The sequence below is a fragment of the Macaca thibetana genome, chromosome 16, assembly GCF_024542745.1.
Source record: "Macaca thibetana thibetana isolate TM-01 chromosome 16, ASM2454274v1, whole genome shotgun sequence".
NCBI lineage: Eukaryota > Metazoa > Chordata > Mammalia > Primates > Cercopithecidae > Macaca > Macaca thibetana.
Genome location: NC_065593.1, coordinates 19,713,125 through 19,735,098, shown reverse-complemented (window position 1 = coordinate 19,735,098; position 21,974 = coordinate 19,713,125). Strand labels below are relative to the sequence as shown.

The 21,974-nt window shown below is 56.1% G+C and overlaps 1 protein-coding gene across 4 annotated transcripts in view; it reads right to left on the bottom strand.

The window, feature by feature from the left end:
• Positions 1 to 221: 221 nt before the first annotated feature.
• SLC43A2 (solute carrier family 43 member 2) overlaps positions 222 to 21,974 on the bottom strand; it is a 55,793-nt gene continuing 34,040 nt past the window's right edge. For all 4 annotated transcript variants that reach the window (XM_050763552.1, XM_050763553.1, XM_050763555.1 and 1 more), the window contains 9 exons: positions 21,799 to 21,891; positions 20,042 to 20,175; positions 19,751 to 19,953; positions 19,276 to 19,422; positions 14,132 to 14,270; positions 9,715 to 9,847; positions 4,322 to 4,395; positions 2,677 to 2,800; positions 222 to 1,607 (listed from right to left, as the gene is read on the bottom strand). In XM_050763552.1, the coding sequence (XP_050619509.1) occupies positions 1,446 to 1,607; positions 2,677 to 2,800; positions 4,322 to 4,395; positions 9,715 to 9,847; positions 14,132 to 14,270; positions 19,276 to 19,422; positions 19,751 to 19,953; positions 20,042 to 20,175; positions 21,799 to 21,891 (1,209 nt within the window). In that variant the 3' untranslated portion in view covers positions 222 to 1,445. The remainder of the gene's footprint in view (positions 1,608 to 2,676; positions 2,801 to 4,321; positions 4,396 to 9,714; positions 9,848 to 14,131; positions 14,271 to 19,275; positions 19,423 to 19,750; positions 19,954 to 20,041; positions 20,176 to 21,798; positions 21,892 to 21,974) is intronic.

The following is a 21,974-nucleotide window of genomic DNA, read 5'->3' as shown; positions in this document are numbered from 1 at the left end:
GCTTCTAAGGTGTCTGCACAAGCCCAGTTTGTCTTGGGGTGGCGGAGTAAGGTCTTTTCCTGGCCCACGGTCCCTCCCGAGTCAGCAGTCCCCCAGAGAGACGAAGAGCAGCTGGGCACGGCTGGAGCTGGTCGGTGGCAGAGAATCTTGTCCTGCCTTTTCTTCTCAAGCTCAAAATAGGCACATGCAGCTATTAACTGATATGCTAGAAGGGGCATCCCTTACCAGGAGGAAAATGGATTTATTGCTTTATAAAAAAGAAGTCTGATAAAACTGAAGAGAAAATAACTAAAAATCCAAACATCAACTCACCCCTCTAAGCACGCCCAGGAGGTCTCAAGACACACTTCTGGGGGCAGTCAAGGTGGGTGGGTTGGTGGGCCAGCGGACAGGCCTCCCCCCGGCATCAGCTCCAGGGCCCCCGCGCAGCCTGCCGGCAGGGGGTGCTGTGGGCCTGTGGCCTTGGACAAGCTCCTGGCCCTGCACCAGGATGGCTCCTGGGCGCTGGCCCAGCCTGCAGGCCTGGCGGCTCCCGCCTGGTCAGTGGGGATGAGGGCTAACTCCTAGAGCCCACCCCGACCCCATACACCCCTTGGACCCACCCACATCCCCACCCTGACCTGCACCTCCGTGTCTGCTGGCCACAGCCTTGCGTCCACCCCCACAAAAGCAGCTGTGTGTATGTAGGGGGTGCCCTGGCGGCGGTCCTCAAATTCCCTTCAGGTGGCAGACAGGAACGAGGGTGGCAGTGGAAACGTGTCCCCGGCGTAGGCCCTGGGGGAGGAGGCAAGGGGCCACTGGCGACCCTTGTCCACCCAGCCCACTAAACGCTCCCCGGGGTGTAAGCTAGGTGGGGCTTCTCCACCGGCCTCCAAGGGGTGGACAGGCCCTGGACAGGCAACGGGGGGCTGGAATTACAAAGGAGTTAGCACCAACAACAGGAAGCGGGTCCTTCCTTCCTCAGGCAGCCTCAGACTGGCCGGGGAGGGGGTGAGGGGCCAGGCGCGGGCGAGACAGTGCAAGCCTTTGTCCTCAGGCAGGTGTGGCCGTGGCATGCAGCCGAGGGGCAGGTGGCAGGCAGTGGATGGCAGCCCCCTCTGCTTTGGCAAGAGGCAGAATCCAGACACTGGTGGGAGAGCGCCTGCCTGCCGGGTGTCCCTGGCTCCTCCTGCAGGCACCACAGAGACCCCAGGCCCCGGGTCCCTGGAGGGGGCGGCAGAGCAAAGTCAGGGCAGCCCCTGCATTCAGCATCAGAAAACTCGCATGTCCTGGGCCCTCTCCCGTCCTTCCACCACAGAGCTCCGAGGCAGGGCCCCGGGAGGGAGCGTGAACTCCAGCACGGAGATGGCGAGGGTCCTGGGGGTGCATGGGGTACTCTGGAAGGGCAGGACAGGGGTCAGTCACTGAAGCACAGGCAGGAGACCGCAGTTCCGAGGCGGCAGCCGCTACACAAAGGCCTCCTGGTTGGACGAGCCGTTGATCTTGAGGAAGAGTTTGTCGTCCTCCTGCCTCTGCTGCAGCTGCCGCTCCAGCTGCCGCCGGTAGCAGATCAGGTAGAGTGGGAGGCAGAAGCCCAGCAGGCTGAGGACGAGCAGCCCCACGTTCACCTGGGGAGGCAGGGAGGCCGGCATCACAGGGCTGAGGCTGCAGACCCACCCTCCTCCGGGTCTGGGAAAGGGGAGGTCACGGGGTGGAGCGGGAACGAAACAGGAAGGCCCAGGAGGTCCCAGGGCCCGTCATTCCGTATTCCAGCGTCCCAGTGCCCAGCTCTTCACAGGCCACGTGGCCGTCCTCGGGGCCTGGGCCCCCAGGGAACACGGGCTGATCTGAACCTTCGGGCTTGGAACAAGTTCCTGGTACCTGGTGAGGAATCCCGGCCCTTGCAGGGGTGGGGCAGGAACAGGAACTCTGTTTTTTTTGTTGGTTTTTTTTTTGTTGTTTTTTTGAGACAAAGTCTCGCTCTGTCATCATCCAGGCTGGAGTGCAGTGGCGCAATCTCGGCTCACTGTAATCTCCGCCTCCTGGGTTCAAGTGATTCTCCTGTCTTAGCCTCTCGAGTAGATGGGATTACAGGCACCTGTCACCACACCTGGCTAATTTTTGTATTTTTAGTAGAGACCTGGTTTCACCATGTTGGCCGGGCTGGTCTCGAACTCCTGACCTCAAGTGATCCTCCCGCCTCGGCCTCTCAAAGTGCTGGGATTACAGGTGTGAGCCACCGCGCCCGGCCCAGGAACTCTGTTCTGTTTACCCCCAAATCAGGTCCAGAGAGGACACATTCCTTCTCCTGCCTGGCTGCCATTCACAAAGGGACTCTTTTTTTTTTTTTTTTTTTTTTTTTGAGACTCTTAAGTGCAGTGGCCGGATCTCAGCTCACTGCAAGATCCTACGCCATTCTCCTGCCTCAGCCTCCCGAACGCTGGGACTACAGGCAAGCTAGTTTTTTGTATTTTTTTAGTAGAGACGCCTGTTAGCCAGGGGTCTCGAAGCCGCCCCCCGCCCGTCTCGGCCTCCCAAAGTGGTGGGATTACAGGCTTGAGCAGCTCCCCCACAAGGGACTTAGCCTAACCAACGCTCCCAAGGGGCCCTGAAGCCCCCCCCAAGTGGTACCTTGCAGCTCACAGTTAGCAGAAGGGGGCAGGTACCCATGACCCATCATCCCCCGACCCCTCTTACCCACAGAGGGTCTCCCTGGAGGGGACCCATCATGGCCAGAAACAGCGGCTGCTGCAGGAGGGCGAAGAGCGCGCTGATCAGAGACTGCAGTCCCGTGAGGCTGCCGAACTGGGTGGAGGGGTACCTGCCGGGCAAGCAACAGCTCACAGCCGTCCTCCCTCCTGGGCTCTGCTTGCCCCAGGTGTCTGGTGACCCCGGGCTGCACCGTTGGTGCCAGAGAAGGGTGGGGTGCCAGCCCTTGGATTCCTTCCTGCTGGGCAGTTCTTTTTTTTCTTTTTTTTGAGATGGAGTCTTGCATTGACGCTGAGGCTGGAGGGCAGTGGTGTGATCTCGGCTCACTGCAAGCTCCACCTCCCTGGTTCAAACAATTCTCCTGCCTCAGCCTCCCTAGTAGCTAGGATTACAGGCGCCCGCCACCACACCCAGCTCATTTTTTGTATTTTTAGTAGAGACAGGGTTTCACTATGTTGGCCAGGCTAGTCTTGAACTCCTGACCTCGTGATCTGCCTGCCTTGGCCTCTCAAAGTGCTGGGATTACAGGCGTGAGCCACCGCACCCGGCCCTGCTGGGCAGTTCTGCAGTGTTTCTCTTTGGGACCGGCCCCAGGCCCCAGACTCTGGGGAGGGCCCACCCCACTGAGCTGTGCCTGGGGCCTCTGGGTGTCTGGCTGAGCTGAGTGGAAAGCGTGGTGCCAGCAGGGACCTGCGGTTTGGGAAACAGGCCCAGAGAGGAGCGTGGAGGCTGGGCTTGGCTCCTCAGTGCCCTCGTCCAGAGGAGCATTGAGTAATCACGGAAACTCAGCACCACAGATCCTGCCCCCTCCCTCAGACCCTGCCAGGGCAGCCACAGCTTCCTCCAGGCCTGGGGAGGGGCAGGTGGAGGGCAAGCGGAGCTGGGATGGCCCCAGGGGCTGTTACGGGAATCGGGAGCGAGTTCCGGGCTAAATCTTAGCACACGTCGGGCTCTGCTGGTGCAGAGGTGGGAAAGGAATCCCAGCAAGGAATGAGCTGGACCCACGTCAGAGACTGTGGATGGTGGTGTTTGACTTTCAGTTTTGGGGTCAAGGCCTGAGCCAGAGAAGGAGGAACCACTGTGGTTCCTTATGTTTCTGGGGCTTCTTGGAAAAAGATACAGGTTTCATTTTAACCAGGGCTGGAGAAAGCTATGGCCGGAACTGGGCGCACTGAGGCTCTGGATGGAGCCCATCTGGTGCATTCTGGACTCAATGACCCCTGTTGCTGCCCGTGATGAGGGCCATTTGAACTTCAGCATTTAGTTTCAGGCAGCTAGAACCTACCCGTCCATCCCAGTGAGCAGCCAGGGCCAGCCCCAGGACTCGGCTGTAGTGGCACCTGAGGCCATAATGAGCTGCACAGCTGCCTGACCCTGGCTGGGGGAACTGACTTCGTGTTGAATGCCAAGGCTTGTGGGCACCCAACTGTCTGCCCACTGACCCGCCTCCCACGAGGTATGGCCTTTCCCCGACACACCCAGCAGAAACCCTGGTTACCTGTCCCCTGATGCAGGAAGATGAGCCCTTCTGGGACAGGCTGACCCTGCCTCAGAGTCTCAGTCCCACCAGCAACCTCCCCCGGCCATTCCCACACCCTCGCCCACCAGGCCACCTGCAGCTTCCAGGACTTACACGGCGGCATACAGGCCCCCGACAGCGGAGTGGATGAAGCCTCGCACGATTGTGTGCAGGATGAAGGAGAGGATCTGGGGGAGGGAAAGGAGGCTGTGAGCAGAAGGCCTTAAGGGACGCTCACCTCAGCCCCCACCCTCCAATTCCTGGGGGCCCTCACCCCAGGGGCAGTGTCAGCTTGGAGCTGGATCAACCCACCCTCCAGAGCCAATCGTGAATTTTCAGAAATTTTGCAAAAGCCAGTCGTTAACAGTCATTTTTTGTTTGTTTTGTTTTGTTTTGAGAAGAAGTCTTGCTCTGTCACCCAGGCTGAAGTGCGGTGATGTGATCTTGGCTCACTGCAAGCTCGGCCTCCTGGGTTCAAGCGATTCTCCTGCCTCAGCCTCCCGAGTAGCTGGGATTACAGGCGCCCGCCACCACGTCCGGCTAATTTTTGTATTTTTTTTTTTTTTTTTTTTTGAGACGGAGTCTCGCTCTGTCACCCAGGCTGGAGTGCAGTGGCTGGATCTCAGCTCACTGCAAGCTCCACCTCCCGGGTTTACGCCATTCTCCTGCCTCAGCCTCCTGAGTAGCTGGGACTATAGGCATCTCGCCCGGCTAGTTTTTTTGTATTTTTTTAGTAGAGACGGGGTTTCACCATGTTAGCCAGGATGGTCTCGATCTCCTGACCTTGTGATCCGCCCGTCTCGGCCTCCCAAAGTGCTGGGATTACAGGCTTGAGCCACCGCGCCCGGCCTAATTTTTGTATTTTTTAAGTAGAGACGGGGTTTCACCATGTTGGCCCAGCTGGTCTCAAACTCATGACCTTGTCATCCGCCTGCCTCAGCCTCCCAAAGTGCTGGGACACCGCGCCTGGCCTAACACAGTCATTATTAAAAATTAAATTATAGGCCGGGCAACGTGGCTCATGCCTGTAATCCCAGCACTTTGGAAGGCCGAGGAGGTGGATCACCTGAGGTCAGGAGTTCGAAACCAGCCTGGCCAACATGGCGAAACACTGTCTCTACTAAAAATACAAAAAATTAGCTGGGCGTGGTGGCAGGCACCTGTAATCTCAGCTACTTAGGAAGCTGAGGCAGGAGAATTGCTTGAACCAAGACGTGGAGGTTGCAGTGAGCTGAGATCACGGCATTGCACTCCAGCCTGGGTGACAGAGCGAGACTCTGTCTCAAAAAACAGATAATAATAAAAAATAATAAAAATTACATTATAAGCCAAGAGCAGTGGCTCACACCTGTAATCCCAGCACTTTAGGAGGCCGAGATGGGTGGATCATTTAAGGTCAGGAGTTCAAGATCAGCCTGGCCAACACGGTGAAACCCCATCTCTACTAAAAATACAAAAATTAGCCGGGTGTGGTGGCAGACACCTGTATTCCCAGCTACTCGGGAGGCTGAGGCAAGAGAATCGCTTGAACCCAGGGGGTGGAAGTTGTGGTGAGCTGAGATCACGCACTGCACTCCAGCCTGGGCGACAGAGATAGACTCTGTCTCAAAACAAACAAACAAACCAAAAAAAAAAATTAAATTACATAAATTTATGACTAAATAAATAAATTATATTAAAATAAAAGTAATGAATATCCAAAATTCTGAAAACTCATCACTTCTTGGCCTGGTGCGATGGCTCACGCCTATAATCCCCACACTTTGGGAGACCTGGGAGGATCGTTTGAGCCCAGGAGTTCCAGACCATTTGGTTTTGTTTTGAGATAGAGTCTTGCTCTATAACCCAGGCTGGAGTGCAGTGGCGTGATCTCGGCTCATTGCAACCTCCATCTCCCGGGTTCAAATAATTCTCCTGCCTCAGCCTCCCGAGTAGTTGGGATTACAGGCGCGTGCCACCACACCCTGCTCATTTTTTTGTTTTTTTTGAGACAAGGTCTCACTCCAGTTACCCAGACTGGAGTCTGGAGTGCACGGGTGCAATCTCAGTTCACTGCAGCCTCAACTTCCCGGGGTGCAGTGAGCAAGCCGAGATCCTCCCACCTCAGCCTCCTGAGTAGCTGGGACTACAGGTGCACGTCCCAACACCTGGCTAATTTTTATTTTTAGTAGAGACAGGGTGTCGCCATATTGCCCAGGCTGGTCCCTAGTAAAGTTCCGTCGCTGTCTGTGGGAGGGTCCCTGCCCAGGAAGGCTGCTGCTGGCAGGCTTCGCAAGCTCTGAGAGGCACTTTTTAATGATCCCTGGCCGGCACAAGAGCCGTCCTCTTGCCCACCAGGTCCCTGTGGTTGCCTTGTCTTCTGTACACAGCCCTGCCATCCCGCTCAGCAGCCAGGACCTGTTCCCAGGAATGTGGGTGGTGGAGGGGCAGGGACTGCTCTCTGCAGTGTTGAAAGAGGGCTGTGCGCGCGCGCGCGCACACACACACACACACACACACACACACACACACACACACGCTGTGCAGGCCTCTCCACCTCAAATGCCTTGTTGCCTTTTTACAACTTTTCTTTCAGCGAGAACTACGTAAAACAAAAAGGTGACTGTCCCCACTGAGCACCGCCCCTTGATTGGACAAGGTGGTTAGGGCAAAGGTCTGCCAGTCTTGCAGAAAAAGCAGCCCAGGAGGCTAGGGAGGGGCCGGCGGGATGCAGCACCCCCCGGGGCCGGCACGAATGTTGCACGGCCCACTGCGCTCTGCACACCCAGTGTCAGCACGTACACACAACCGTGCTGGGCACAACTGGGTGTTCAGCGTGCCTCGAGGCCACTTGTAAAAAGGGAGGGACTCTTACTTCCCTCCTGGACTTGACCCGAGATACCATCTGGACTCGGGCTACCCCTCTCTGGAAGCAAGAGCATCCCCTGCGTCCCTCCACCATTTGTATATTTAGGGATTTGGCCAAAACCTACTGCTGGGCCACTTTCACAGACCAGTGGGTGGAGCCAGGCAGGTGACAAGGTCCACCTTCCTCAAAATCTCTGTCGAAAATCAGGTTTCAGAAGCCTCAAAAGTTTGGCAAAAAAATTCAGATTTTTTTTTTTTTTTTTTTTTTGAGACAAGAGTCTCACTCTGTCGCCCAGGCTGGAGTGCCGTGGCGCAATCTCGACTCACTGCAAGCTCCACTTCCCGGATTCAAGCAATTCTTCTGCCTTAGCCTCCTGAGTAGCTGGTATTACAGGCATGTGCTACCACGCCCGGCTAATTTTTGTAATTTTAGTAGAGATGGGGTTTCACTGTGTTGGCCAGGATGGTCTTGAACTCCTGACCTCGTGATCTGCCCACTTCGGCCTCCCAAAGTGTTTTTTTTCTTTTTTTGAGACGGAGTCTCGTTGTGTCGCCCAGGTTGGAGTGCAGTGGCCGGATCTCAGCTCACTGCAAGCTCCGCCTCCCAGGTTTACGCCATTCTCCTGCCTCAGCCTCCCGAGTAGCTGGGACTACAGGCGCCCGCCACCTCGCCCGGCTAGTTTTTTGTATTTTTTAGTAGAGACGAGGTTTCACCGTGTTCGCCAGGATGGTCTCGATCTCCTGACCTCGTGATCCACCTGTCTCGGCCTCCCAAAGTGCTGGGATTACAGGCTTGAGCCACCACGTCCGGCCTTTTTTTTTTTTTTTTGAGACAGAGTCTCGCTCTGTCATCCAGGCTGGAGGGCAATGGCGCGATCTCAGCTCACTGCAACCTCCGCCTCCCGGGTTCAAGTGATTCTTCTGCCTCAGCCTCCCAAGTTGCTGGGACTACAGGCGTGAGCCACCACACCCGGCTAATTTTTGTATTTTTTGTAGAGACAGTGTTTCACCAAGTTGCCCAGGCTGGTCTCAAACTCCTGAGCTCAGGCAATCCACCTGCCTCCACCTACCAAAGTGCTGGGATTACAGGCATGAGCCACCGCACCCTGCCTGGAATGAAGCTTTTGAATCCAGATACGAAGCCACCACCAAGGTCTTCCTCCACTCTGTTCAGTGTAGAAACCCCATGAGACTCTGGTGACAGGGGAGCAGATGTTCCCACCAACACCACAGATTGGCCAGACCTCTTTGGATGTCAGATTCCAGCTGTTTGAGCTGATACAAAACAAGTAACCATACAGTGACCCCACACACTTCCAGGAAATGGTATGATGGTGGTATCCATGGTTAAGAAAGATGTCCCCAAAACCAAGATTGACATGCCTTCCTGGGGAGGAGTCCCCTTTGCAGCAGACAATCCAGGTGACCAGCTCACCCCAGCGGCAAGCACAGAGTCTGGCAGGGAACAGGCCCTCCGCAGAGGACAAAGGGCTGCTGGGCTGCTCGGTTGAATGAAATGAATGAAAGTCACCATCTGAGCCGGGTGGTGCCTCACGCCTGTAATCCCAGAACTTTGGGAGACCGAGGCGGGTGGATCGCCTGAGGTCAGGAGTTTGAGACTAGCCAGGCCAACATGGCAACACCCCGTCTCCACTGAAAATACAAAAATTAGCTGGACGTGGTGGTGCACACCTGTAATCCCAGCTACTCGGGAGGCTGAGGCAGGAGAATCGCTTGAAGCCAGGAGGCGGAGGTTACAGTGAGCCGAGATTGCACCACTGCACTCCAGCCTGAGCGACAGAGTTTGACCCTGTCTCAAAAAAAAAAAGAAGAAAGTCACCACCCACTTTGTTTTTTTGTGTGTTTTTTTTGAGATGGAGTCTCGCTCTGTCGCCCAGGCTGGAGTGCAGTGGCGCGATCTCGGCTCACTGCAAGCTCCGCCTCCCGGGTTCCCGCCATTCTCCTGCCTCAGCCTCCTGAGTAGCTGGGACTACAGGCGCCCGCCACCGCGCCCGGCTAATTTTTTGTATTTTTAGTAGAGACGGGGTTTCACTGTGGTCTCGATCTCCTGACCTTGTGATCCGCCCGCCTCGGCCTCCCAAAGTGCTGGGATTACAGGCTTGAGCCACCGCGCCCGGCCCACTTTGTTTTTTTGTGTGTGTTTTTTTTTGAGATGGAGTCTCGCTCTGTCGCCCAGGCTGGAGTGCAGTGGCCGAATCTTGGCTCACTGCAAGCTCCGCCTCCCAGGTTTATGCCATTCTCCTGCCTCAGCCTCCCGAGTAGCTGGGACTACAGGCACCCACCACCACGCCCGGCTAGTTTTTTGTATTTTTTAGTAGAGACGGGGTTTCACCGTGTTAGCCAGGATGGTCTCGATCTCCTGACCTCGTGATCCGCCCGTCTAGGCCTCCCAAAGTGCTGGGATTACAGGCTTGAGCCACCGCGCCCGGCCCCACCTGCTTTGTTGATGGCTTCCATGAAACATTACACACTTTGGAGCCTTTACATGTCCCTTCTTACTGCCTCACGCCCCACCGCCCTCTCTCACTCCCCACGGCCCTCTCTCACTCCCCACCGGCCTCTCGCACTCGCCACCGGCCTCTCGCACTCGCCACCGGCCTCTCGCACTCCCCACTGGCCTCTCTCACCCCCACACCCACCTGGAGAGGCAGGTTGGGAATGAGGCAGGTCACCCCAAAGCCCACAAGCAGCAGGTTGGTGAAGGCGAAGGCCCGCATGGCATTGGTGATCTTCTGGATCTGCCGGTCCCGCTTCTTCTTTTTCTTCTCGCCTCTGTGGAGACAGAACGTGCAGGGGTGGGAGGCCTCCCAGGAGGAAGCCGGGTGCTTCTGAGAAGTCAGGTCTCAACAGACAGCATGTGAACTGGCTCAAGACTCAGAAGCCACCAGGCACATTTTAGGGACTGTGTTGGGGCTGGACCAGCACTACGGACACTCCCCCAGCCCTTCTCGATGGAGCGCTGAGTGTGAATCTCAGAGGGGGGTCTCGGGTGCGAGAAGATGGCCATCCATACGCTGCAATGCTCTGTGAAGGCTAAGATGACGCGGAGAGAAGTAGCAGCGTGTGCCTGAGCTGGCACATGGCAAAGCCCCACTTCACCATTGGCTTCAAGTTCTCCCAAATATTGCAGGACGCTGATAATAAGCCAGATATAAGCCAAATAGGGGAGTGAATGGATTTCCCCTTGTGGGGACAGGAGAGGGTAGAGGGGAAGCGAGCAGGCAGCAGATGGAACCAGAGTGGACACAAATAACCTCTTGGCTGCAGGACCTGACCTAGATAGCAGAGCACTCTCTGTTTTTTTTTGTTGTTGTTTTGTTTTGTTTTGTCCTTTGTGTTTTTTTTTTTTTGAGATGGAGTCTCGCTCCATCACCCAGGCTGGAGTACAGTGGCGCAATCTCAGCTTACTGGAACCTCTGCCTCCCGGGTTCAAGCAATTCTCCTGCCTCAGCCTTCCGAGTAGCTGGGATTACAGGTGCCTGCCACCACGCCCAGCTAATTTTTGCATTTTTAGTAGAGATGGGGTTTCACCATGTTGGCCAGGATGGTCTTGATTTCCTGACCTTGTGATCTGCCCGCCTCGGCCTCCCAAAGTGCTGGGATTACAGGCGCCCGCCACCACGCCCAGCTAATTTTTGCATTTTTAGTAGAGATGGGGTTTCACCATGTTAGCCAGGATGGTCTCGATCTCCTAACCTTGTGATCTGCCCGCCTCGGCCTCCCAAAGTGCTGGGATTACAGGCATGAGCCACTGCACCCAGCCAAGCACCCTCTGTAATTATCTCTTGTGAATGAATGATTGCCGATCCCAGCCTCACACCCACGCAGACACCCCGGATGATCCAAGAACAGACCCCAGGTGCTCACAGATGCGCAGGGAGTCCCAGGCCCACCACGTCCTAACTGTGCGGCCCCAGGCAAACTACTGCAACTCCCAGTCTCAGCTCCTTCATCTGTGAAATGGGTATAACACTGGTCCCCCCTTCGCCGTGCTGTTGGGAGGCTTCACTGAGATACTGTGCATGGAGTGCTCAGCAGAGTGTCTCATGCAATAAACCGTAGCTGATTATATTAAAGTGAGCCATAGAAAACAGCATTTGGCCGGGCACAGTGGCTCACACCTGGAATCCCAGCACTTTGGGAGGCTGAGGCGGGCAGATCACAAGGTCAGGAGATCGAGACCATCCTGGCTAACACGGTGAAACTCCGTCTCTACTGAAAAATACAAAAAACTAGCCAGGCGAGGTGGTGGGCGCCTGTAGTCCCAGCTACTCGGGAGGCTGAGGCAGGAGAATGGTGTAAACCTGGGAGGCAGAGCTTGCAGTGAGCTGAGATGCGGCCACTGCACTCCAGCCTGGGTGACACAGCGAGACTCCATCTCAAAAAAAAAAAAATTAAAAAAAAAATTAGCCTGGCATAGTGGCAGGCACCTGTAGTCCCAGCTACGCAGGAGGCTGAGGCAGAAGAATGGCGTGAACCTGGAAGGCAGAGCTTACAGTGAGCCAAGATCCTGCCACTGCACTCTAGCCTGGGCGACAGAGTGAGACGAGACTCCGTCTCAAAAAAAAAAAGAAAGAAAGAAAAAAAGAAAATAGCGTTTATCTCATCCTCTGATCTTGGAGCCCCAACCCTTACATAAAGTAGGACTCCAGTACCTTGTTTAATCTTCGCAATCATGAACAACTCTATTTTTTTTTTTTTTTTTTTTTTGTGAGACGGAGTCTCGCTTTGCCGCCCAGGCTGGAGTGCAGTGGCCGGATCTCAGCTCACTGCAAGCTCCGCCTCCCGGGTTCATGCCATTCTCCTGCCTCAGCCTCCCGAGTAGTTGGGACTACAGGCGCCCGCCACCTCGGCCGGCTAGTTTTTTGTATTTTTTAGTAGAGACGGGGTTTCACCGTGTTAGCCAGGATGGTCTCGATCTCCTGGCCTCGTGATCCGCCCGTCTCGGCCTCCCAAAGTGCTGGGATTACAGGCTTGAGCCACCGCGCCCGGCCGAACAACTCTATTAACACATAATATGGTTACAGCAACTGACTACTCAAGCTGACTGGGATACACCTTGCAGGCAGAGAACAAAGGGCTGCTGGGCTGCTCAGTTGAATGGAATGAATGAAAGTCACCATCTGAGCTGGGTGCAGTGCCTCAGGCCTGTAGTCCCAGCACTTTAGGAGGCTTTAAGATGGTGTAGCCACTGCCAAGGGGTGGAGGGAGGGCAGTCTTAGGAGCAGAATGGTCTGCTATCCACTGTCCGCACACTTTCACCTGTGTCTCTTTTTCTTCCATCTTACTCGATGCTTTTTTTTTTTTCTTTTTGAGACGGAGTCTCGCTCTGTCGCCCAGGCTGGAGTGCAGTGGCCGGATCTCAGCTCACTGCAAGCTCCGCCTCCCGGGTTCACGCCATTCTCCTGCCTCAGCCTCCCGAGTAGCTGGGACCACAGGCGCCCACTACCACGCCTAGCTAATTTTTTTTTTTTTTTTTTTTTTTTTTTTTTTTTTTTTTTTTGAGACGGAGTCTCGCTCTGTCGCCCAGGCTGGAGTGCAGTGGCCGGATCTCAGCTCACTGCAAGCTCCGCCTCCCGGGTTCACGCCATTCTCCTGCCTCAGTCTCCCGAGTAGCTGGGACTACAGGCGCCCGCCACCTCGCCCGGCTAGTTTTTTGTATTTTTTAGTAGAGATGGGGTTTCACCGTGTTAGCCAGGATGGTCTCGATCTCCTGACCTCGTGATCCGCCCGTCTCGGCCTCCCAAAGTGCTGGGATTACAAGCTTGAGCCACCGCGCCCGGCCTTTTTTTTTTTTTTTTTTTTTTTTTGAGACGGAGTCTCGGTCTGTCGCCCAGGCTGGAGTGCAGTGGCCGGATCTCAGCTCACTGCAAGCTCCGCCTCCCGGGTTCCCGCCATTCTCCTGCCTCAGCCTCCCAAGTAGCTGGGACTACAGGTGCCCACCACCTCGCCCGGCTAGTTTTTTGTATTTTTTAGTAGAGACGGGGTTTCACTGGGTTAGCCAGGATGGTCTCGATCTCCTGACCTCGTGATCCGCCGGTCTCGGCCTCCCAAAGTGCTGGGATTACAGGCTTGAGCCACCGCGCCCGGCCTGTATTTTTAGTAGAGATGGGTTTTTACCATGTTGGCCAGGCTGGTCTTGAACTCCTGACCTCAGGTGATCCACCCCCCCTCGGCCTCTCAAAGTGCTGGGATGACAAGTGTGAGCCACTGTGCTCAGCCCTCAATGCTTCTTAAACTTTTTTAAAGAGACATGGTCTTGCTTTGCCACCCAGACTCGAGTGCAGCAGCACGATCATGGTTCAATGAAGCCTCAAATTGGGCTCAAGCAGTCCTGCTGCCTCTGCCACCTGAAGAGCTGGGACAACAGACACATGCCACCATGGCCCAGCTGATTTTTAAAGTTTTTTTTTTTGAGACACCGTCTCACTTTGTCGCCCAGGCTGGAGTGCAATGGTGCGATCACAGCTCACTGCAGCCTCGACCTCCCCAGGCTCAGGCGATCCTCTCACATCAGCCTCCCGAGTAGCTGGGACTACAGGTGCGCACCACCACACCTGGCTCATTTTTGTATTTTTTGGTGGAAACAGGGTTTCACCATGTTGTCCAGGCTGGTCACTAACTCCTGGGCTCAAGCAATTCACTCACCTCAACCTTCCAAAGTGTTGGTATTATAGGCATAAACCACCATCCCTGGCCAATTTTTAAATTTTGTGTAGAGACGGGAGGCTGGCCATGTTTCCCAGGCTGGTCTCGAACTCCTGGCCTCAAGTGATCTTCTACCCCAGCCTTTCAAAGTGCTGGGATTACAGGCATGAGTCACCGCACCTGGCCTCAAACTTTAGCATTTCCATAGAATTCCAAAGAATTTCCATAAAGAGGGGAGCAGTTTAAATGCACGCTGAGCTGAATGAGTGTCTCTGGAAGGACTTGGGGAGGAGCTGGAGTGCATCCTCTTTCCCTCTGACCCGCCCACCCTGTGCCTGACATGCAGTTCTGGGGTCTTTCTGCAGGGGCTGCGGGCTGGGAGCCGGGGCACCGGCCCTGCCTACGCACTGGTTGGCGTCTTTCTCCTCGGGTTCCTCGGAAGTGTCTTCACACTCCTTCAGCCTCCAGTCCATGATGTAGCCAATGACGGGGGCCGTCAGCAGGCACAGCAGCTGGAGCACGCCAAAGATGGAGGTGTAGAGGCCAACTGCGGAAGAAGGCGCTACATCACAGGGACGCCCGGCAGACAGCCCTGGGGCAGGGACTAGGCACCGGCTGAGAAGGGGCTGGTACCCACAGGCTCTTCTGAGGTCTGCCCCAGAACCCCCTTCACTGTGGGTCTTGCGGGGAGCCCGGAGACCTCAACTCTAAAGTCGAGGCTGGAGCACGGGGTAGGTCACCTTCTTCTCAGCTCCAAATCCCCTGCTTGTTTCTAAGAAACAGCTAATGAAACCCAGAGTGTCACAATGGCCTTCCCAGAGCTCCCGGAAGTCGCTATGACTTGGGAACTACTGTGACGGAGGCTTTCTAAGTGATGGGCTGTCAGTTTCTGCCTCTAGAAATAGCCCAGAATGGCCGGGCGCGGTGGCTCATGCCTGTAATCCCAGCACTTTGGGAGGCCGAGACAGGTGGATCACGAGGTCAGGAGTTCAAGACCAGCCTGGCCAACATGGTGAAACCCCGTCTCTACTAAAAATACAAAAATTAGCCAGGCATGGTGGCGCATGTCTGTAACCCCAGCTACTCAGGAGGCTGAGGCAGGAGAATCGCTTGAACCTGGGAGGTGGAGGTTGCAGTGAACCAAGATCGCGCTACTGCACTCCACCCTGGGCAACAGAGCAAGACTCCATCTCAAGCAGAAAGAAAGAAAGAAAGAAAGAAAGAAAGAAAGAAAGAAAGAAAGAAAGAAAGAAAGAAAGAAAGAAAGAAAGAAAGAAAGAAAGAAAGAAAGAAAGAAAGAAAGAAAGAAAGAAAGAAAGAAAGAAAGAAAGAAAGAAAGAGGGAAGGAAGGAAGGAAAGAGGGAAGGAAGGAAGGAAGGAAGGAGAAAGAAATAAAGAAAGAAGAGAAAGAAAGAAAGAGAGAGAGAGAGAGAAAGATAGATAGATTGCAGAAAGGCACCACTCACGGGGCTCTGACGTCAGAGCTTCCATATTCAAAGACTTAAAATTATGGTGGATTTTCCAGGGAAACAGATGGGGAATGTTGATTACCCCACCTTTATCCCCGTGGCTCTAGCCAGGAGGCATGTTTGGAGCTTGAGGCGAGGAGCTTCTGGGTTGAACAGAGACTGGCTAGGAAGGAACATCACAGCATTTCCTGATTCCCTGACAATCCCCATCTCCACCCCCTGCTTACCCGTGGCCATCACTGCATCAAGAAAGCAAAAGTGAAAAAGCAGAAAGAAGAGAGGTTAGTGGCAGAAATCTCAGTGCTACAGAGCGATGGAGAGAGGAGACAGGCTCACTCTACGCCCAGCACGCACTGCATTTCCCGCACTGCGTTTCCCGCACTGCGTTTCCCACACTGCATTTCCCGCACTGCGTTTCCCGCACTGCATCTCCCGCACTGCATTTCCCACCAAGCATGACTCAGGGTGCTCAGGGGAGGCAGAGCTGCAGCTAGGCCTCTGGGAGTGGACTCGGGACAGGGCCCAGCCCGGGCCCCTGCTGACATTCTCCTGTCTGCTGGTGCCAAGTCACAGGTAGGCTGGTGAATCAGGCCTGTGACGTTGGCAGGTAGCGTGACGGGGAAGTGGCGGGCGTGCGGAAGGCCTGGTGCAATCCGGGTCCCTGCCACCACACTGCCTGCGGGAAGTGGCTGTGTCACAGCCACCTCCTGCTGTGCTCAGAGAGAGGGAAAGGTCAAAGAACTCGCCCCAGACACCCGGCCAAGGCATCTGACACCATGGGTCTCCTCCAGATGGCCAGAGCTGGTCTCCCTTCCACTCCAAGAAGCAGGGACCATGCCTGGGTCTGCTCCCCTTCCTTGGGCCATGGCCCCCCTTCCACAGAGGCCTGGTGGCCCCTGAGCTGCTGCTCTGAGTGGAATGTCTAGAGGCCCTTGGCTGATCCAGTGACTTAAGACCCATATGTGAGTCCTGGCTCTGACCCTGAACAAGTTAATCCATCATTCTAGGCCTCGTTTTTCAGTTGTATCTGACGATAGTATCTATCATAAATGATGATGTAAACAGATGATCGTATCTATTTAACTACTAGATTGTTATCAAGGACAACAACAGGAAAACATGTCACCTGTCAACTCCGTACAAAGGGAGGGGTAGGATGGGTGGCCCCTGACTAGAGGGTAGGGGTGCAGGGGCACCCAATCCATCTGGCCAGCCACAGCCTCTGTACCCTGCTCCCATTTTCAGGCCTCAGTCCCCAAGAACTATTGGCCCTGGACTGTCTTCCCCTCTCAGTTCTGGTTTCTCAATGCTTCTTCCCAGTAAGTGCTACACTCTGAGGGTGGGTGGGAGAGTGAGGCAGCACTGCCTACTTTGGCTGGGCCTGGGCACTGCTGGGGACAGCACAGGCCACGTCTTCCCCATCTCAAGACTGCATTTTTGGCCGGGCGTGGTGGCTCAGGCCTATAATCCCAGTTCTTTGGGAGGCTGAGGCAGGTGGATCACTTGAGGTCAGGACTTTGAGACCAGCCTGACCAACATGGTGAAACCCTGTCTCTACTAAAAATACAAAAATTAGCTGGGCTTGGTGGTGCATGCCTGTAACCCCAGTCACTTGGGAGGCTGAGGCAGGAGAATCACTTGAACCCAGGAGGCGGAGGTTGCAGTGAGCCTAGATCACACCACTGTGCTCCAGCCTGGGTGACAAGAGTGAAAATCTGTCTCAAAAAAAAAAAACAAAACAAAACTGTATTTTTGGCTGGGCCTTGTGGCTCACACCTATAATCTCAGTACTTTGGGAGGCTGAGGTGGGACAATTGCTTGAGCCCAGGAGTTTGAGATCAGCTTGGGCAAAATAGTGAGACCTCGTCTTTATGGGGAAAAAAAAAAAAAAAATTAGCCAGGCATGGTGGCACACACAGACACTGAGGAGGCCGGGGTGGGACGATCCCTCGGGTCCATGAGTCGGAGGCTGCAGTGAGCTATCAGTGGCACCACTGCCCTCCAGCCTGGGTGGCAGAGCAAGACCCTAAATCAAAAAAAAAGAAAAAAGAAAAGGCGGCCTTTTCCCAGCTGGCAGCCCCCTGGCTAGTTAGGGTTTCCCCTGTTTGATGCACTCCTGTTTGATGGCGGGTCTCAAACGCTGGGAGGCAGCAGAGTCACCGCTCAGCGGCAAGACCTGGAGTCTCCATTTGGAACCAGCAGCCGGGAGCCTCTGCTGTGGGTGGTCGTGGGGCCATACACGGAGGTGATGGCTCTGGTGGTTCGAGCCGTCCCTCAGCGGCACGGCACACTCGTTCCTAGGGAGCCGCACAGTTCCTGACTGTGCGGAAAGTGACTCGGACTCTGCGGCCGCCTCTCGGCCACAGCTGGGGCTATGGGTGTTGGGTGTAACAGGTCACAGAAGGAGGATGGGGAAAACCAGTGCTTCATCTGCCACAGACCGATCTGCCTGGCCTGACTTCCTCTACTTCTCGAAATTGACTTTTTGAACATGGGAAGCAGTTGGAAAAATTCCCCTTGGGCAGCAAAAGATTTCTCAGCGAGCTTGAGTGAAAGACGCTGCAGCAGCAGGGAGAGGTGCCCGAGGGCCAGGGACCGGCTCTCTCGGCACTCCGGGGTTTCCACCACTCCAGAGCTGAGTGCTGATCAGGCCGGGCGTGGGGGTTTCGCCTGTAATCCCAGCACTTTGGGGGAGGATCCCTTGAGCCCAGGAGTTCAAGACCAACCTGGGCAACAGAGCAAGACCCCATCTCTGCAAAAAATTTAAAAATTAGCTGGGCGCGGTGGCACGCACCTGGGAAGCCCTAAGAGGCCAAGGCTGCAGTGTTCGCGCCACTGCCCTCCAGCCGAAGCAACGCAGGAAGAGACCCTGTCTCAAAAAGACAAGGAAGAAAAAGACATGATAGATCAGGGTTCCCCAAAGTGTGTTCCACAGATTTTTTTTTTTTTGAGACGGAGTCTCGCTCTGTCGCCCAGGCTGGAGTGCAGTGGTGCAATCTCAGCTCACTGGCTCACTGCAGCCTCTGCCTCCCCGGTTCAAGCGATTCTCCTGCCTTAGCCTCCTGAGTGGCTGGGATTGCAGGTGCCCCCCACCACGCCTGGCTAATTTTTGTATTTTTAGTAGAGACGGGGTTTCACCATATTGGCCAGCCTGGTCTTGAACTCCTGACCTCATGATCCACTTGCCTCAGCCTCCAAAAGTGCTAAGATTACAGGCATGAGCCACCACGCCCAGCCGAGACTCCCATTTTCACAGTAGAACTGGCCCTTATCTGGTTCCCTTTGCTATCTTTTCCTTTTGTTAAAGCTGGATTTCTCATCTCCTAAAAACCTGATAACTGCTTCTTCACAAGGCCTAGGGGATCTTCACCTTGATAAAAACAAGCAAACCCTGGGGAAAAGTTGCACTCCAAGGAGGCTGGGGATGACTAAGGCTGACTCAGCTCAGGCCGTGGGGGGAAGTCCTGACTTTCTCCGTAGAATCAAAACCTCTCATCAGCGGAAGACCTGTGTTGTTTGGAAAAGTGGAGTGTGGGTTATCAGCTGTGTTTGCTGGAGCTGACAAGCCTCAACCAACCACAGGCTCCAAGGAAGCCTCTGCCCCGCCCCGTTTCGTGGTGGATGCAGAGCCCAGTGTGGGCCCGTTGCCCCAACGTCTCCCCCACGTCCTGACCTCGACGTGCAGGGTGTCCACGCACCCACCGTGCCACTTTCTGGGAGGACTTCGGGCTTGACCTGCCGTCTTTCAGCCACGCTCAGGTGGAGGGTTCTGTTCCGTTTTCGTTTATAGACGCACACGGCAACCCTCCCCCTCAGGCGCTGGAAAACACACCCCCCCCCCCCCACACCCAGGCAGCTATTTTGGTCCTTCCCTCCCTCCTGGACCAGGAAACCCTGATGGGGACACGAAGGAACAGTTGGGGCTGGCTGTGATGAAACAGCTCTGACAGGCAGACGGTGCCTGGGATGCGGCCTTTCCGTGGCACTGCTGGCCTGGCTCAGCTGAACACATTCTGGCCGGTGGCCAGCGGGCTGGGCTCAGGCCGGGGAGGGACAGTGACCGAGGCTGCCCGGGGCGCCCACCTGTCTTCTGGTCGCCGCTGACCAGGAACTTGAGGATGTTGTTCATGGCGCCCATGTAGAAGATGAGCCGCAGCTGCGTGACGCACATGGTGACGAGGCTGAGCAGCAGGATAGGGCTGAACACGCTGTGCATGAAGGAGGGGGCCGCTGTGGGGAGAGGGTGCGGGGCTCAGGGCCGGGGCTCACTGTCCCCACCACGGGGGCCGTGCAGGTCCCTCCACACTGGAGGCCCGGAGGGGGCCCCTCGGGACAGGCCGGGCCTGGTGAGGGTGACGGGGTTGGTGCTGCACTGGGGATGCCTCGTGTGTGAAATCGGTTAGGCAAATCCCTTTCCCTCCCCCAAGCCTTCCGGAGCGCCTCTGCAGGACAGGGCGGGCAGGGCCGCCTCCCCTTTTGGGGTGAGGTGGGAACGGGGTGAGCCGACACCCACGGAGCACTCCCTGCCCGTCGCCCGGCTGCGGTCTAAGGAGGGTACCTGCGGCGTCCGGCTGGCACTTCACCTCCAGGTCGACGGTGGACAGGCACAGCTTGTGGCCCTCCTGCAGCGCCACCTGCTCCTTGGCACTCCTCATGGAGCTGCCCACGCTCAGGCGCCGGCCCACCGTGGTCACCTGCTTGTAGAACTGCTTCCCTGTGATCTTGTGGTCAAAGCCCAGCCAGCTGAACTTGATCTTCACCCTGGGGTCCCAGGAGAGTGTCTGAGGGTGCTGCCCGGGGCCCCGGCTGGGGGGCGGGGGGCGGGTGGGACGGGGGCACCTCTACTTACGAGTAGTCCATGTCCTCCGGGCCCGGGAAGGGTTCCAGGGGCCAGTTAAAGAAGCAGTTGAGGAAAACCAGCCCGGAACAGCCGGCCCAGACCACGAGGATGATGATGAAGGAGACACCAGCATCGTAGATGAGCTAACGGGCACCGCGGGGACAGGGTGGGGTCGAGAAGGGGCAGAGTTAGCTCAGGGAGGCCAGAGCCGTGGCAGGCAGGAGCATCTGGCCGCCCCTGCTGTCCCTGCGCTGAGCCGTGTGAGGAGGCACAGCCCTGCCAGCCTGGGCGTTGGGGCATCAGGCACCCGCCTTCCAGTCCTCCCACCGTGCCTGCCCTGCTGGTTATCTGGACCTGGCGTGTCATTAGCCCCCCAACGTGGAGGCCTTCCTGACCCCCTCACCACGATCACAGCACGTCTCGAAGGCTTAGAGTGATTGGCCCGGCAGAGGGGACGGTGCTTCTGGTCCATCAGCTTGTCTGGCGTTAGTGGGTGGGGCTCCCTGAAGGCAAGAGCCTTCCAGAAGTATCCACTGACGCTTCCCCAGTGCCCTTGAGAGCTCACATGGCAGAGGCCAAAGAAATGCTCAAGGAGGCCGGGCGCGGTGGCTCACGCCTGTCATCCCAGCACTTTGGGAGGCTGAGGTGGGAAGATCATGAGGTCAAGAGTTCGAGACCAGCCTGACCAAAATGGCGAAACCCTGTGTCTACTAAAAATACAAAAATTAGGCACGGTGGCTCACACCTGTAATCCCAGCACTTTGGGAGGCCAAGGTGGGCGGATCATGAGGTCAAGAGTTCGAGACCAGCCTGACCAACATGGCGAAACCCTATCTCTACTAAAAATACAAAAATTAGCCAGGTGTGGCAGTGGTCGCCTGTAGTCCCAGCTACTTGGGGGGCTGAGGCAGGAGAATCACTTGAACCCGGGAGGCAGAGGTTGCAGTGAGCCGAGATTGCACCACTGCACTCCAGCCTGGGCGACAGAGCGAGACTCTGTCCCCCACCAAAAAAGGAGGAGGAGGAGGAACTTTTGGGATCCTCCCCGCTCCAGGGGCGTGAGAATCTCTGCAAGTCTATAAGACGGCTGGCCCCAGAGTCCCAGCGCCCACCACTTCAATGCCCAGGTGGCCAGCCCACACCGTGACCCCCTCTCCTCGCCAGCAGCATTCCCACACACACCCCTGAGGAACGGGGCTTTTACTTAGTGTGAGGGCCAGAGGTGGGAGAAGCCCCTACGGGGCCCTGGCAGAGCCACAGGGTCTGGGGAACTCGGGCTGATGGACTGTGAGGTGTTTGCTTCGTCCTGACCCTATGTGACTTCCACAGGCTCAAAATCCTGCCTAGGAGGGAAACAGCTGAACCACTTGGCCAAGAGCAGTGCTTTGGCTGGCGGGGAGTAATGGCACAATAACAGCAGGCTGGGGGCGGGGGAGCCAGGGGAGCACGGGGAGACAAGGAAGATGGAGGAGACGGGGGCTGGACTCACAACTGGAGACAAACTCACCCACTGCCCTTTCCCTGCCCCAGCCCAGAAGTGCAAAGGCACCTGCAGCAGATCCTGCAGCCACATGCGTGAATCCTGTCCCCTGAGGCCCCGCGGTTTACAGCTCTCGCTCCTGTGACGCCCAGGTGCATCCTGCCCGGGTGGGGGTGGTGAAGAGGGGCCACCCCCGGTGCCCACAATTGCCTCTCTCTTCAGAGAGGGCGGAATTAGCCTGGAGCAGGCCTCTGCACAGACACCAGTGCAAATTACACGTGCTCACCTTGATTCCTGGAAAGGTGACTGCCGAGGAAGCGTAGGACCCAATCATCAAGGCTATAAACGTGGACCGAAGGTCGCCGAACATGTTGGGCAACTGAGAGATAAAAAGCAGAGAAACCTCGGTGGGGAGGATGCACCGGGGAAGGGGAGGAGGAGGGGACAGAGAACTAGGCCCCA